At 38.6% G+C, this 17,769-nt stretch overlaps 1 protein-coding gene across 11 annotated transcripts in view; it reads right to left on the reverse strand.

Moving 5' to 3' along the window:
- Nucleotides 1–17,769, reverse strand: part of GPHN (gephyrin) — a 444,048-nt gene that overhangs the window by 25,041 nt on the left and 401,238 nt on the right. For all 11 annotated transcript variants that reach the window (XM_059693242.1, XM_059693272.1, XM_059693252.1 and 8 more), the window contains one exon: nucleotides 7,103–7,224. In XM_059693242.1, coding sequence (XP_059549225.1) covers nucleotides 7,103–7,224 — 122 coding nt within the window. The remainder of the gene's footprint in view (nucleotides 1–7,102; nucleotides 7,225–17,769) is intronic.

Below are 17,769 nucleotides of genomic sequence, written 5' to 3' on the forward strand. Positions count from 1 at the left end.
AACATACTGTGATTATATGGAAATAATGAAATTTATATAAATACAGCAACTATTTTCTCTTCATACTAGTACATAGACTGGAGCATAGAGGGCAGAATGGACTAGAGTATTGCAATATAATAATCATCTTGTATATTATACTTTTCTCCCTTTCACTTTTTGAACATCAAGAACATCTATTTGACTTGCATTAAAAAAAAAACAAACAGCATTTTTTCTTTGCAAAGCTCTAACATTCACCTTCAATCTGGGATATGGTTACTGATAATAACAACAGTACCCCTAGAATTCTAACTTAATCAGATGTCAAAGAAGCTTAAACTTAAAAGAAAGGCAGATAAAAGAGAAAGCAGAAGTATAACTCATCTATCAGAGAATGAATGTGGCTTTCTCAAAACTTTATGTATGAATCAGTCTCTGTGAAGGAATATATCAATGATATCTTTGCAGTAGGCTTTGGAGACTCACTTTCAGTTCAGGCTTTTTTCCTTTTTAAAATTTGTATCTGCTTTAAATTACCAAAATCCTGATTCTGGCATAGTTTTCTTTTCTTTACCATGAAGTCTACTATAAAATTCAAAACCAAGATAGAGTTTTTTACCCACGTTTAGATTTTATGGATTTCAGACAGAGCATTCAGAATGCAAATGCACTTTTATTTTTAAATATTTAATATAAACACACAGATGGACAACAGCTGCTAATTAGTTTCCTGTTTCATCTGTTATACCAACTGTGAGCTATATCATTTTAAGATGAGTGAAGAGACAGTGGGAGAGTTAGAAAAAATTCTGAGATTGGAAATTAAGGAATAATAGCAGTTTATTATACCAAGATAACAACAAAAATAGTTCAGGACATATATTAATTTTTTTAGGGGTCAAGGATAAATTCCTTAAAACAAATATTTTTTGGTGTCTACTTCACGTATGAAATCAAGCTGCATACTCCATATTGCCATCAGTTAGTCTTTCTCCAGTCCCACTGGGTATTTAGGCACCATGGAGTCATATAAAGAGAGAAGGAAGCATGGTCTCTACCTTAAGTTTACAAGCTAGTACAGAAAACATGGCAAAATTTAGGAAAATGAGTGAAATTAGCAATGAAATTAATATCACTGACTGAATTCAATTATGTTAATTAACACTACAGTAAACTGCATATAAGGAGATATTATATAAATATTGAGTGGAACATAATGATTAAATCTGGTATGGAATAATTAGGAAAAGATTTTTGGAAGGTATTACTTTAATGGGGGTCGGTAAGAAATTCTATAAGTACAGTAAAAACTGGAGGTTATTCTTAGAAGAATCAATAACATCAACTCTCAAGGATTAAGAAAGTCAACTGTAATAGCCACTAAAAAAGTTTGTCACCGAGAGTGGGAAGAATCTTTTGTTATTAAACACATGCTTGTTCAAGTAGAAAGAATATTTTTGGTTAACCAATAGAAAATCAGGGACTTCTGCTGATAAATGGTCAGGAAAGGAATCTATTATGTTGAAGTGAAAATGAATACCTTGCATTTTGAACAGAAAAGGGAAGTAGGCAGTTTATAAAGATGACAAGAACCAATTAAATTCAGACAAAATTCCCCCTGTTAATTAGAAATTTCCACTTTTAGAACATTGGGTAAGCTATAGCAAGTTAGCATATGTTTTATTCACAAATTGGAAGGTGTAAGGCACTGGGCTTTGCCCAAATAATCACTGTACTGTTAAGTCTATCTTGATAATTCCTGCTACATGTGCCAGTTTTATAAAAATTCAATTTGCTATCTCAGTGCTTATTACCCTTCTGTTCATGCTTTAACGTGAAGAGGCAGCTTCACAAATTGGCAGCAGCAGGAATAGGCAATTCAAATCCAAAACACCATCTAGGACAGAGCCAAGAAAGCCCAGCATGACTAGAGTGGGGCAAGCTTCTGTGATGGCAATGTTCCAGAGTGGGGAACCCTTTTCTTTTCTTTTTTTTTTTTTCCTTTTTAAAAATGTATCTTTATTGTTGAAAGTATTACAGATATCCCCTCCTCCTCCCATGGGCCTCCTCCACCCCTCTCCTGCCTCTCCCCAGGCCTTCACCAAAATATTGTCTGTGTCCATGGGTTATGTATTTATGTATGTAAGTTCTTTGGTTAATCTCTCTCCCTCCCACCTTCCTGCCGGGAGCCGGTCCATGCTTGCTGTTTTAAGGACCTGGCATATATGGCATACTGTTCTTAATATGTTTGCTCCCCTTAGCGCTGTGTGTTTTAACCGAGGTCACCTCTCCGAGAAAGGTTGAATCCCCAGGTAGGGATTTTCCCCTGAAGTTAGGGAGGGGATAAAACCCCTTAAGTAAGTGCCAGGCAGGTAATTAATCATTTTAACTATGAACAATAATGCTTAAGCTACATAATCTTTACTCCCTGGAATGGAGATAAGAAACGCCCTAACCTTTGGAATAGAGATTGATAGGATTGGAATCAACTGGTATAAATACAGATGCAACAAGACAACAACAGACAGAATTCAGAAGACAGAAAGACACAGAACTTAGAACACAGGGCTTGGAAGACAGGACCAAGAGAGACAGAGCCTAGGCACAGAACCTACACAGAACGTTCTCTAGAGACAGAAGATGGACCCCAGCATCTGAACCTGACTACAGAAATTGGCAAGAGAACCTGACCAGAACCTGGTGACTGAACCTGACTGGAGTACCTGGACAGAACCTCTCTGGAGAGCCCAAGCAGAACCTCTCTGGAGATCGAGACCAGAACCTGGCTGGAGATCCTGGCCAGGCTGCTGATCAACTGAACGCCGTCCCCGCGTCACTCCTTCTTCGCCGACTCCGTCTACGCCCCCGGGAACCCCTGGACCTGCTGGGGTTGGACCCCGGCACCTTCCCTCGGAGATTCGTCAGTCTGTTGTCTCTTTAACAGGCCTCTCTCCAGATAATGGTCACATAATGAGGTACCAAAGTTAACGTGGCTTCCTGCATTAAAGAGGCAGTGTACGGACTGGTGGTGAAGAATATTTTCCGTTGCCATGAAGAATCATCACTGAAGCAGGAGAAACCGAGAGGGGCCAGTCACCCAGTTAGGGCTCTACATCGGAGTTTTGAGTTCAGACAGTTATAAAATCCAGAAACTGTCATCCTAGTGTTTAGTTTTGAGCTTGTCGTTTGCATCCAAGCATTCGGGAACACAGGAGCTTTGTGCTCTCTGCTGCGAGCGAGGAGGACTAGCGCCACGGCCGACCGAGCGGGAGGAGAACATCATCGGGCACCCAGCGGTCTTCCACTCGGAGCGACCCGCTAGGAGTTGAAGAAGTTCCTTTAGGTCTGACCTAAGTTAGGGTGTGACCGCCCCTCGGGCCACGCGTGCGCGGGCCGCCGGGCTTGGGCGAGAGGGTCGGAGGCGCCCCCAGTTGGACCGATAGCACATCCGTGCTGGGCTGAGTCATAGCCTCAGCCGCGCATGCCCGCCCAGATGGCAGCCTGCCCCAGACCCGGCTCCGGTCAGGCTCAAAGGCTTCTACCGCAGGCCCCCGTCCCGGCACCCTCCCTTCTCCCAGAACCCTTTTCTTAATATGGGAATTTTTCAGTCCTTTAAGCCTTGAAAGGCTAGAAGGTTCAAGTCAACGGTTTGGAAGCTATATTACCAAGCTGCTTTTAGCTGAGGTAGAAATATAAACAGCTCAGTAAATCAGTTTTAGGAATAATATAAATTCAATTAATGGCAAAGTTTATTTTAAAAGGTTTCCCCAGCTCTGGTAGGGTGGCTTAGTTGGTTGGACTGTTGTCCATAAACCAAAATGTTTCAGGTTCAATTCCCAGTTAGGGCACATATCTGGGTTGTGGGTGCAATCCTAGGGTGAGGTGTGTATGGGAGGCAACCAATCTCGATGTTCTTCTCTCACATCGATGTTTCTCTCCCTCTCCCTCTGCCTCTGTCTCTCTCTCTCTCCCTGTCCTTTCTTCCCTTCCTTCTCTCTCTAAAATAAAAACATATCCTTGGGTTAAGATAAAAAAAAAAAGAAAGAGATTTCCCCAAGTGGATTCTGTGTATTTGGATTATGATTACTGTTATATTTAAGAAGGAAATGTATAAGATCATCTACTAAAGTCTGAGGGAATAGCTCCCCAACTTTTTAAATTAGAAGCTTTTAAAATCCATTTGGAATTATGCCCACACCCCCATCTTACTTTTCTTCTTCTTCAGAAATACAAAATGAATCACTCCAGGTACAAAGCTTAACATTGTACCTTTTATGAGGATGTGTCTTAGTCACCAATGCAATTATGCTGTCAGTGCCATACTTTCTGGTCTGCTCCTATGGCTAAGGTTTTCGGACTCACTTTAAGGGACCCTGTAAGATTCTTCTGGACAATTGCATGGTTGGAAGTTTAAGTTCCATGGAAAGACGAGATGGTATAGGGAAAGATGGGCAGGACTGTCGAATGTAGGAAATGTACTCTTACTAAGTGCTGTGGACATAGAGTTACCAAGACATACCTTTTATATCATGGAGCTTATAATCTGGTGGGAAAGAAAGCACCCTGTTTAGACCACAAAAGATAGCAATTTATTTAAGAAATTTTATCAGGAAACTGAGGGAAAAGAAAAAAAATGCAAAAACAAGAGAAGTACGTATGTGCCCAAATGACCAATAACATAACCAAGTCTGGTCACAGTTGTCTCGATTAGCACCTGTAGTAAGTAATCTCTACTTATTTACCTACCCATATGTCCTCAGTTGTTTTATTTATCATTTTACCTCTGCTATTAACATAGCTTTGCATACGGAAGACATTCAACAATTATCATAACATGAATAAAATAAAAACTTTAAAACACTCTCAAATAATTGTGGGTATATGCCAAGATTTAGTAATAAGGATGTTAGTCATTTATTTACAATTGAGAAAGATTAGAAACAACCTAATCTATGGCAACAAGGGATATAAATAAATATTATTGTAGTTTATACTAGAGAATAACATGTAGGCATTAAAATGATATAGCAAAAATAAATAAAAAATGATATAGCAGAGAACTATGTAATGATATGAACAGATGTTTATAATATATTGAGTAAGAAAAGGAAGGTTAAAATAAGAATATAATTTCTTTGATTTCTTGCACATGCATACACACGTAAATAGTATACATGCATAGAATTAAAGAATTAAAGAAGGGTAATACTGCGTAATGGAATTAGGTGTTAATTTCCTTTCTTTTTTAAAAAGATTTTTTAAAAAATTGATTTTTAGAGAGAGAAACATAAATGTGAGAGCAAAACATCCATTGGCTGCCTTCTGCATACCCCCTACCAGGAACTGAGCCCACAACCCTGGCATGTGCCCTGACCGGAATCAGACGACCTCCTGGTGCCTGGATTGGCACCCAATCACTGAGCACTCCGGCCAGGCAGTAACATTTATTTGTATACAAAAGTACCAACATAAGAAAATAAAATGGACAAAATTATAGTTCAGAACAGATTAAGGTTAAAATGACAAAAAAAAAAAAAAAGCTCCTTTTACCTTATTTCTTACAGCTCATTAACGCATTTGGAGGCAGGGCCAGAGCCAGTGATAGGTAGGAAACAAAACCTAAACAACCTGGTAGGTTTGTTCTACACAGTTTCAGGTCTGCTCTGTGTTTTTGGAACTCTTGGAGTTGTATTATCTTTTCTCAGAAGTGAATTTTTGTCTTTTTAAAAGCTGTATCTGTATCAGGATTTTCAGGTGCTTGAAGTTTACATGGAAGGACAGGTTACTGGTCAGGTTAAAATGCAAACTACCAGCCTTTCATCCCCCCTTTCTCTCTACTTCCCCAGGGCTAGGGAGCCTGAGTCAGGGTGATATTAGGTAACCTGTGACACTGGCTTCACCAGGGGTTCCATGGGGGCTGGCCACTTAGCTATAGGCTTCTCTAGAACTAAACATCCAGGCAAACACAAGTGGTGAAGAATCTAAAAAGAATGATGTTTGAAATATGTCTAACAGCCTCTACAAAAAATGTCCTCAGAGAAAGAAATAAAATCAGGAAAAAAGAAGAGAACTTTAAAAGGTCAGATGACATAAAAGCTACTGCTTCTCAGGTTACTGGCAAGATCCTGTGTCTAAGTTTTGATGTGTTGTGTCCAGTTTAAGCCTAAGGTGGGGTTTACAGGTGTGAGCATTAACTTATGAAATGGTGGGGTAGAGCCTTTCTAAAAGCACATTTGATTTTTGAGAAAGCACTCATCTTAAGGGATGAAGGATCATGGTATAATGAGCTTTACTCAGTGACCAGGTGGTAATGAGAGAGAAGGATGATTATGGGTGACAGAAACATACTGGTATCCACCACTCAGGTTTATCTCCTAGCTTGTCTCCACAAGGCTGATATTTCAGAATTACTAGAAGCAGGCACACCTTTGGTGAACGGGAAATAGTGCCTGGTGAAAGATGGCTGAGTAGCAGTGCTGCATGGTAGTGAGAAAGCAGGCTTGCTTTAGGTCATGTGTAAGACACAGCTGGAGAGTCACTGGATTACTTGGGGAATTTAGTAGAGGGCTGAGTGAATTTAGTAAATGTGCTGTTAGAGATGGGCACTTACAGTCAGCATGCCTCCCTCTGAATTTTCAAGTTGGTGAAATCTGAAGAAACTCAGGTTACATAAGGATGCCAAAATAAATACAGAGGCCCTAGAAAACAACTGTACCTAAACTTCAAAAAATCAGTTAGTGCTAATTTTGACATTCTCTCTTACTCTTCTCATTTATGGTATATCTTCCCTGTCTTTCTTGAAACAAGTAAAAGTATGAATAGGAATAAAACACTATCACCATTACTTCCACTAGGATAAAGACAACACTATCAAAAAAGATCCCTGTAAATTTAATAAACCCATAGGACAGCAAAATATTTCTCCTGTTGTAATAGGCATTTCAGGAAAATGTCTGTCCCCAATGGACATAGATACTTCCATAATTCTTGGGCTTCTGAAGAATGAAATACGTGAAAATTATGGTATTTAATTTCTATTGTTTTAGCAACAACCCCACATAGTTAGTACTCCTAAAATTCATATTTGTATAACAACTTAGAAATAAAATCCAATACTTACTTGTCTCCCACAATTCCCAAGTTGATTGTGGGGTAACCATGTTCCTGAATCGTGGCTAAGAGGGTTGAACGATTGCTGTCTCGAATCTTTCCTGGTAAGAGGTCATCTTCAGGATTTAGCAGCTACAAGGCCAAAAAAACCACCACAAATTATTCCCTTAGGATAATGTTGCCTATTGTTAATGGAAAAATAGACCTAGTAAACAGAGTTTAGTATATCTAGCACCTACAACAGTATTTGGCATATAGAAAATATATGCCCAAAGGATCTTTGAATAAATATTGAAAGTATAGGAGGATAAAAAAATGGTCCTGCAGAAATTTAAATGGTGACTAAACAATATTGCACCAGCTTTGGCTACAATTTGAAAATAGTGCTCTGGAGATGCTGGCCTTCCCAGTGGTTGCTTACTGAGGCAAACTAAATAAAACAACTTTAATTTTAACTCCCAATATTATTTTCCAATTTGTTTGAGGTAGAGACTCTGTGACATGATATTCTCAAGTCTGAAGAGAGTGATCATTTATCTTTTCTTTCAAGTTTTTTTTAATCTCTTTTCTGAAGTGGAATCAATACCTGAGAAGTTAAACTTATTTGAAGGAGGAGACAGATGCCTTGTCTCTTTATTAGCAAACTTAAATAAGTAATACTTAACAACACATACTCACAATTCCATGACTTTGAATCACCTTTAGAAATTTAATATCTGCTATTATATGCCTATAAGAAAATTATAAGACGCTTAGTCTATTTTCCAATGAGGTAGTATTGGAATAGCATAAAGAGGCTGGTATTCAGATAAGGTTCAAATTCAAGTTGCCCAAACATATTATGCCTTAATTTTCTCATTTATAATATTTTTGGGCAGGTGAAAGTAGGTTTACAGTTATAATATAAATAAATAATACAGTAATTAATAAATAATAATACAAGAATAAACTTTCTTATGTACTCACAACTGTAAACCTACTTTTGCCCACCCTGTATAGTAGTAACTACCTTATTATAGTAGTTGTTAGGATTAATTGAGATAATGAATACTCAGTTGATATAGATAAATATACAATAAACAAGATTTTCTTTTCTTTCTTTATTACATATGATATTGAGAGATCACTTACTTTCCCCCTAGTTGGTCTCATATTATTACTCCTAGATGCTCATATAGATGAAATTAGTTTATAATGTGAACATGGATTTGGATTTCTTAGAGTATAAAATACTTAAAAGTAGGGGGTCCTCACATACACACACACAACAGACAACTTTAATTTATGGATAATTTTAAGATGCACTCTGATTTTAGAAATGTGACAAAATGAACAAAGTATATATTTGAAGTGAGAAAATCTGGAATATATTATCTTAGGAGGCGGACAGCAAGCCTGCACATTTAGATGCTCAGGTTGTTAATATGGCCAATACCCAGGGCTTCATATCTCAGTTCTCCCAAACAATAACCTCTAGTTTCTTCAGTCTCATTAGTGATACTATGTGGCTGGACCTTTTGCTTTGTGTTGAAAAAGTAGTAGCTTTGCAACTGACTGGCCCTTACAATAGCTGGAGGAAAACTTTGTCGTATTTAGTGTCACTGGGAGCCTTCCATTCAGATATGGCACTAATTTAACTTAATTAGATGCCAGGTTACATTGCAACCCATTTTCATCCTTAGTCACCAGTAGAGCTTGGAAAATTGCTATTGAAAAAGAAAACAAAGAAGAAAATTGCTATTGAGTGCTAATATAGATTAATTTTCTGATCTAATTAACACATGGTTATTGAAGCTATTGTCCTATATAATAAAAGCCTAATATGCTAAGTGTCCAATTGACTGGTTGTCTGTTCAACCAATCAAAGCATAATATGCTAATGATATGCTAAGGCCACTCAACTACTCGCTATGACATGTACTGACCACCAGGGGGCAGATACTCCGACCAGTAGGTTAGTTTGCTGCTGGGGTCTGGCCAATCAGGACTGAGTGAGATGGGTTAGACAAGCCCTGGAGCCCTCCCGCAGTCCCTCCCCGTTTGGCCAACCTCCTGCGTCCCTCCTCGGCCCTGATCGTGTACTGGTGGGGTCCCTCGGCCCATCCTGCACCCTCTCGCAATCTGGGACCCCTCGGGGGAATGTTGGAGAGTCGGTTTCGGCCGGATCCCACAGGCCAGGCCAAGGGACCCCACTGGTGCACAAATACGTGCACCGGGCCTCTAGTAATTTTATAAAGGTCATGGCTTGCAGCTCTTTAACTCCATTAATTAGATAACTTGTTTCAGAAAAAAAACTATGGCTATGTAATTTTTTTCAGAAAAAGGTACTGGCTACCAACTAAGTAAGATTCCTCTGTTATTAAGGTATTTTCTTTGCCATTCATACTCCTCTCTGCTACTTTGCTGTAAACAGTTCCAGAAATAACAGAACAATTAGAGATTACTGGAGAATCATGCAGTGACTCACAAGCGGGAGAGAGATCACAACTGCAGAGGTCTCCCCTAAAAAGGGAAGGGTCTGAACTCCAGCTTAGGGATCCTGTATCAGGAAGAGGAGCCCGTATAACATCTGACTTTGAAAAACAGCAGGGCTTAGGTCTGGGAGTCAAAGGGTTGTAGGAAAACAAGGCTGCACTTTTTCCGAGTCCCAGCGCAGAGGCAGCAGTTTGAAAAGCACCTGGGTCATACATGAAGGTAATACATTGACTAATTTTAGGGCATCTTCTGGAGGGAGAGGGATCTGTCAGAACTTTTTCCAGAGTCCGAAGTGCTGGTGGGCACCATGTCTTACCCCTTTATTACTCTCCTTCCTTCTGCCTGGTCGGATGCTGGAAGGTGCCATTTCTGTCACTCTCCATTAACCTTGCTAACACTGTTCACCCTACCTTGGTGTTTCCCTGAGGACCCACCCAGGCTGGCACCCCTCCAAGTGGTTTCTAACCTGCCACACCTGGTGGGCAGCCTCAGGAGCAACAGCACACAGCAGTGTGTTTGTAATAAGCTGAGGCTGGACCTTGCAGCCAGTACCTCACAGCCAGCCAGGCCAGAGACCAGCCTTGCCTGCCAGTGTGTTCATAGCAGTTGTGGCCCAACCACAACAGAAGACCACACTAGTCCATACAGGAAACACTTCTTGAGCACCTAGCAAGGGGGGATTCCACCACTGGAACCCACAGAACACCTTCTAAATAAGGGTACTTTTTCAAGACCAGCAGACATAGCTGATCTACCTAATACATAGAAACAAAAAGGCAAAATGAGGAGACAAAACGATATGTTCCAAACAAAAACAACACAAGACAAATTCCCAGAAAAAACCCCTAAACAAAATGGAGCTAAGCTGTCTACTAGGTAAAGAGATCAAATAACAGTCATAAAGATGCTCATCAAATTCTGCAGACAAGTGAATAAACTCAGTGAGAACTTCAACAAAGACATAAATTACAAAAAGAACTGAAGAATATAATAATTGAAATGAAAAATACACTAGAGGGAATCAACAGATCAGAAGATGCAGAAGAATGGATTAGCAATGAGGGAGACAGGATAGTGGAAATCACCCAATTGGAAGATCAAGAAAAAATACTTTAAAAGAATAAGGAGAGCATAAGGGACCTCTGGTACAACATCAAGTATATTCACATTTGCATCACAGGGGTCCCAGAAGGAGAAGAGATAGAGAAAGGGATGGAACGCTTTTTGAAAAAATAATGGCTGAAAACTTTCTTAATCTCGTGAAGGAAACAGATATCCATATCCAGGAAGCATAGAGAGTCCCAAATAAGATCAATCCAAAGATACCCACACCAGGACACATCATAATTAAAATGTTAAAAGTTAAAGATAAAGAGAGAATCTTAAAAGTAGCAAGAGAAAAACAACTAGTTACATATAAGGTAATGACCATAAGACTATCAGTTGATTTTCAACAGAAACTTTGTAAGCCATAAGGGAGTGGCATGATGAAAGGGAAAACTCTACAACTAAGAATACTCTACCCAGCAAGGTTGAAGGAGAGATCAAGGGTTTCCCAGATAAGCAAAGGCTAATGGAGTTCATTAATATTAAACTGGCATTACAAGAAATGTTAAAGGGTATTCTTTAAGTGGAAAAGAAAATGCCAAAACTAGAAAAAAGAAAATATATGAAATAAAATCTCATTAGTAAAGGCAAACATATAGTAAAGTTAGTAGACCACTTATAAAGTTAGAGTGAAAACAATTTAAATGACAATAAGTACATAACTATCAATAGTTACTTTACATATCCTATACAATTAAATAGTAAGAAAAAGATTTTAAAACTCTAAAATATCCTTTTTGTTATTGTTGATCTCAACATATGGGAAAGCAGTTTAAAGAAAAAGTACTTCATGTAGAAGGGAAAAATATAATCTTAATGATGATTTCAATTCAGGATCAAGATATAGTGCTCTGCATACAAGGGGACACTTACTAGCAGTACTTAAAGACTTGTGAGTTGAAATTGCATGTTACTTGAAAGATCGAATTAAGCTAAGTTTTGGTGCACAGCAATTGTACATGATTTCTTGTTAATGTAGCAAAAGGCATTGAAATGTACTAGTATTGAAACATACATGTAAATATAGTTGTGGAAATTGTCTATTATATTTTCCTTGTGTCTCATTTATTTAGAGCATAGTTTCATTTTTATAATTGTTCTAAAGGATAAGGCTAAATGAATACTGTAATTGAAATTACATTTTAAATCTTTGTCTTGAGTGTTTTTTTTTTATAGAAAAGCTATTGCAAATTGTATCATTCCTGATTATACAGAACTTTGTGGGTGATTTTAAATACATTTTATACTTCTAAAAAAATTACTTTAAATGTAAATGGACTAAGTGCTCCATTCAAAAGACACAGGATGGCTGGATGGGTAAAAAAACAAGACCCTTTCATATGCTGCCTACATGAGACTCACTTCGGTTCAAAAGACTCATACAGATTGAAAATAAAGGGATGGAAAAATATATTACATGAAAATGGAAATGAAAGCTGAGGCAGCAATACTTTACCAGACAAAATAGACTTTAAAGCAAAGGCTATAATGAGACAAAGCAGGACCCAGCAATTCTACTTCTGGGTGCTTATCCAAAAAAAAAAAAAAAGAAACACTAATTGGAAATGATATATGCACCCCTATGTTTACTGCAGCATTATTTATAACTAGAGGCCCAATGCACAAAATTCGTGTAAGGGCCTTGGCCTCGGCCCCTGCCCGCCACCGCGGCTGCGTCCAGGGGCCTCTGCCACCGCCTCTGCCATGGCCCCCACTCACTGTGGCTTTGTCTGGAAGGAAGGATGTCCAGAAGGATGTCAGGTCTAATTAGCATATTACGCTTTTATTATTATGGATAGCCATGATATGGAGGCAACCTAGGTGTCCATCAATAAATAAATGGATAAAGGGAAAGTGATACACACACAGACACACAATGGAATATTACTCATCCATAAAAAATAATGCAATCTTGCCATTTGTGACAACATGGATGGACTTAGAGGGTATTGACTAAGAGAAATAAATCAGGGAAAGACAAATGATTTATCATTTCACTATTTGTGAAATTTAAAAAACTAAACCAATGAACAAACCAAACCAAACCAATAGACTCATAGATACAAAGAACAAACTAATAGTTGCCAGAGGGTTGGGAGGTGGGGGTATGGGCAAAAAGGTGAAGGGGATTAAGAGGTACAAACTTATAACTCAAATAAGTCATGGGATAAGTGCAGCATAGGGAATACAGTCAATAATATTGCAATAACTTTGTATGGTGACAGATGGTTACTTCTTGTGGTGATTACTTCATAAGGTATATAAATGTCACATCATTGTTGTACACCTGAAACAATATTGCATGTTAACTATACTTTAATTAAAAAGAGCTTTACATTCTAGAATGAAAAAAGGAAAACAATACATAACCCATTATCTCCATATCTTATTACTTTCCTATCTACCATATATTAAATTTCAATTTCCTGTTTGTTATTGTCAATGGTACCAACTGTCTTCCCAGTTTTCAAACATTTAACCTTTGATTAATTTTTTTCCCCTTTGCAGTCTGAATTATTAAGAACATTATAATCTATTTCTTCTTTGACCTAATGTTTTTATTCACTCTCTTGCCCATCCCCAATCCCAATTTCAGGCATTCAATATGTCTGAATTTCTATAAAAGCATTATAATTGGTTATCTTGCCTATAAACTCTTTCTTTTTGAGAAAAAACACACAAAACAACAGAAACATCAACTTGCAAAACTGTACTATTACTTGTATAAAAGATAAAACTACCAAACCATGACATATAACTCAAACTATTTTAAGTCAAACTGTTTTAACACAAGCGTGTTAGGACCTATATTCTCCAACATAAGACCATGGACAATTTGAGACTATCGTAATTCACATGGACTCATGTGCGCCAAAGAAAAGACTGTTTTAGCAACTCATTTACTTTACAAAATATGACCAGTTATTGCCTGGACCTTACTTATAAACTTTTACCTTAAAACCACCCACGATCAACTCCAGTCCTGAAAATTCTGTTTCCTTTTGTAACTTCCCCCTTTTGGGACATTACTGAGACTCTGGCAAGGTGATGCTCATCCTTGCTCAAAAACTTTCATATATTCAGTTTTGTACAATCAATAAGTTTCCTTGGTTGTCCTTGTATTAAGACTTTGAGAGTCATTGAGGCTCTACCAAGATTTAGGGAGGACCCCTTGCCACCAGTAGTCTCATAGTGGTTACACTGTACTTCACTGAGATCTCTTGAGCCTCTTTGGTTGGGGGTTTTTTTTTCTATGGTAATAAGTCCAGCACTACATTAAGCTCTAATACTTTTCTGTTGTTTTGTTTTTTGTTTTCCTGATCCTTTTCTGTTTAGCTACCAAAGCTAGCTGATATTTATTTTGTTTGTTGTAAAAATAAGGTTCCCAGGAATTTTTGGTTATCTGATTAAATTTGTCCTAATTTTTGTGTTTAGATTGTTGGAAAGAAAGATAGCTAAAGGAATGGAGGAAATTATGAGGTAAAGAGAAGGGAAAATGAGGGAACCCTTATCTAGTTCAGTTTGACAAGTATTTTTTAGTTTCATTTTTTTCCATAAAGGTCACCCGTGGGGTTATCTGCCACGAGTGAGAAAGTAGGGCTGCTAGTAAGATTAAAAGAGGGTAGAGAATGTATGAATGAACTATCCACTGCAGGAATATGCAGTGACATCAGAATTACTGAGCAACTTTAAGTGCCAGGTTGACATTAAATGGCAAAAATTTGTAGTGGGTCAGGTAATCCAAGTTTTATGAATTTTTTCAGTAATGTTTTTATGCTTGGGAGCAAAACTGTAGTTGGAGGATGAAGTCATGCAGTTTTGATATTAATTTAATAAGCAAAGGAATAGATTATAAGGAGTGAAGCTGCCTGAAGTGTTAGTAGTGAGCCAATGGTCTTTAATCTGGACAAGAAGTATAATATAGTTAGAAGAAAGTAATGCACTATCTAATCTGATAGATTTCAGATTGCCATTGAAAAGTTGGACAAATGAAATTTAAGAAACCTTTAGTGGGAAGCACTGTGACATAGTGGGAAAAAGTCATTATAGCCAAAAGACTCAGATATGAAACATAGCTACATCACTTACACAAAATATGTTAGGCTAGTCACTTTGTTTTTGAGTGTCAATTTCCTGGATAATTATACTAATCTGATAGTGTTGCTTTAGTTATAAAGCACATAGCAGTTCTGGGCATAGTAGGTACTCAACTTCATATTCCTTATTAGTGGGGAAAAAGATTTTAAAGATTCTAACTTTACAGCAGCCGCTTGTGGAAGTCCCTAAAGAATCTATCTATCTTTATATATAAAAGCCTAAGCGACCATTATGACCAGAAGACTGGAACGACTGGTTGACCAGTCGCTATGATGCACACTGACCACCAGGGGGCAGATGCTCAATGCAGGAGCTGCCCCCTGGTGGTCAGTGCGCTCCCACAGCCAACCTCCCATGTCCGGCCAACCTCCCATGGCCGGCCAACCTCCCACTATCCCTCCCCCTGGCCGGTGCCTCCCCTTGGCCGGCCAGCAAACCTCCCATAATCCCTCCCTCCCATCCCTCTCCCCAGTCGGCAGGCCCTGATCGGCCGGGCACTGATCGTCCTGGCCCCGATCGGAACTGGGAGAGACGCCCTGATTGGAACTGGGCGAGATGGCCTGATCGGCCCTGATCACTGGCCAGGCCTAGGGACCCCACTCATGCACGAATTTGTGCACTGGGCTTCTAGTATTACATAAAGATTTTAGACAGGCTATATATATCTAAAGTTCATACTTGTTTGTACAGGCCTCTGCTATTGGCAGTGGCCAGGTAAATTATAAAAAAATGGAACAGAAAAAGCAAAGGTATAGTAGAGATAAATATACTTAATTCTCTCTCTCTCTGTTTCTTTCTCTCTCTCTCTCTTCCTCTCTCTCTCTCTCTGTAAGAGAACATGAATGAATGAATGGGTTATGAAATATGGCAAAAGGTAACTGAAACAGTATCTTCAAAACTAGAAGACCAGCATTTACTGAAGGAATAATTACCTACTTTGTGTAAGTAGGTAACAAGCATACAGTCTTGACTTCCTGAAGATAATGGTAGCTGGTTGACTGATGTCCAGTCTAAAGACCTATAGATCACAATCTAAAGTTTCAAGAGAATAAGAATGTATTTATCAATAAAGAGATGACATCATCAAGAGTCAAAATTAGCCTTTGGCTTGATAGCTCAGTTGGTTAGAGTGTCATACACCAAGGTTGCAGGTTCGATCCCTTGTCAGGGCACATACAAGAATCAACCAATGAATGTATAAATAAGTGGGACAACAAATAGATGTTTCTCTCTTTCTCCTTTTCTCTCTCTCTCAAATCAATCAATAAATAAAAGAAGTTTAGAAAATGAGTCAAAATTAGAAAATATAACTGGGAAATATAAAGGTTGATAAAAAGGTGGAAGATAAATTGCCTCCTAAGTGTAAAACTTGCATACCCTGTCTTCCATTTATACTCACTTCCTAGGTGACTTTATTTAGTCTCATGATTTTAAACACTATGTACCAGTATATATCTAAAAAAAAGGGAATAAAACCCCTTCTGTTTATATGCTGATAACTTCCAAATGTATATCTTTAGCTCTGTCTTTTTCTAAGCCCCAGGCTAAATATCTTATTGCCTCCTGGATATTTCTACTAGGATCTCTAATACGTATCTCAAATTTAACATGTCCAAAATAGAATCCCTGATTTCTACTGCCTAAATCTTTCTCACGTGGATAAATAAATGATAACTATCCTTAGAACTGCTCAGGTAAAAAAGTTTGGAGTTCATCTTGACTTCTCACTTTTTCTTACATTCTGTTTTGAATTTACTAACAAATCCTATTGGCTTTATCTTCAAAATATATCCTGGATCTGATTACTTCTTACCATCTCCATTGCTACCACTCTGGTCCAAATCTCTTGCTGGAATATTGCAGATACTGCTAACTAGTCTCCCTGCTTTTTTCCCTTTCCTTCCTATATGACATACCATATAGAAGCCAGAGTAAACATTTAAAATTTTAAGACATGTTATATTAAAAAAAAAGACATGTTATATTCCACATTATGTTTTCCTTCTTCAAAATGAGCTATTATAATAAACTAGAGGCCCGGTGCACAAAATTCATGCATGGGATTGGGGTTCCCTCAGCCCAACCTGCACCCTTTCTAATCTGGGATTCCTGTGGGATCAGGCCTAAACTGGCAGTCGGACATCCCTCTTGCAATCCGGGACTGCTGGCTCCTAACTGCTCACCTGCCTACCTGCCTGATCTCCCCTAACCAACCTGCCTGCCTGATCGCCCCTAACTGCCTCTGCCTGCCCCTCTGCCTGCCTGATCGTCCTTAACTGCTCTCCCCCACTGGTCTGATCACCCCTAACCACTCTCCTGTGCCGGCCTGATCACCCTTAACCTCTCTGCCTGCCGGCCTGATTGCCCTAACCGCCTCTGCCTTGGCCCCCGCCACTGTGGCTTTGTTTGGAAGGACGTCCAGTCTATCTGGTCTAATTAGCATATTATCCTTTTATTAGTATAGATGATTGTTTCTATTACCTCTCCACCCTCATCTCCTTTTACTTTGCTCCTTTCCCTCTATACTTCAGCCACAGTGACATATTTGCTGTTCCTCAAACATGACCTTACTTCAGGGCTTTTCTGTTTGTTCCTGATGTTTGGAACACAATTCCCTTCATATGACATATGCTCTCAATGTTTTCTGATTTCCACTTTATCAGTGAGGCCTAATTACCCTATATAAAATAGAAGACTCTATCAATCAGGTCCGTACAAGAAAACCAAAAGTCCTCTAGGTATGGAGGGGAGGTTGGAGAAAGGAGAATTTAATACACGGAATTGGTTACAGATGTATTGGTTACCAAAGATCAGCAACTGTGGGAAGTCACCATCATCCCTAGGAATGTTGGGGTAAGTATTACTTAGAGTCAAGGAGCTAATACTTCTGGTAATTTCTTTCCACCTTCTAATATCATGTTAATGCATCCCAATGGCAAAACCTAACTGGACCACAGCTGGAAAGACAGCCTGGGAAATAGAGTTTTCACGCTTCTT

This window comes from Myotis daubentonii, chromosome 1 (genome assembly GCF_963259705.1).
Source record: "Myotis daubentonii chromosome 1, mMyoDau2.1, whole genome shotgun sequence".
NCBI classification, from domain to species: Eukaryota; Metazoa; Chordata; class Mammalia; order Chiroptera; family Vespertilionidae; genus Myotis; species Myotis daubentonii.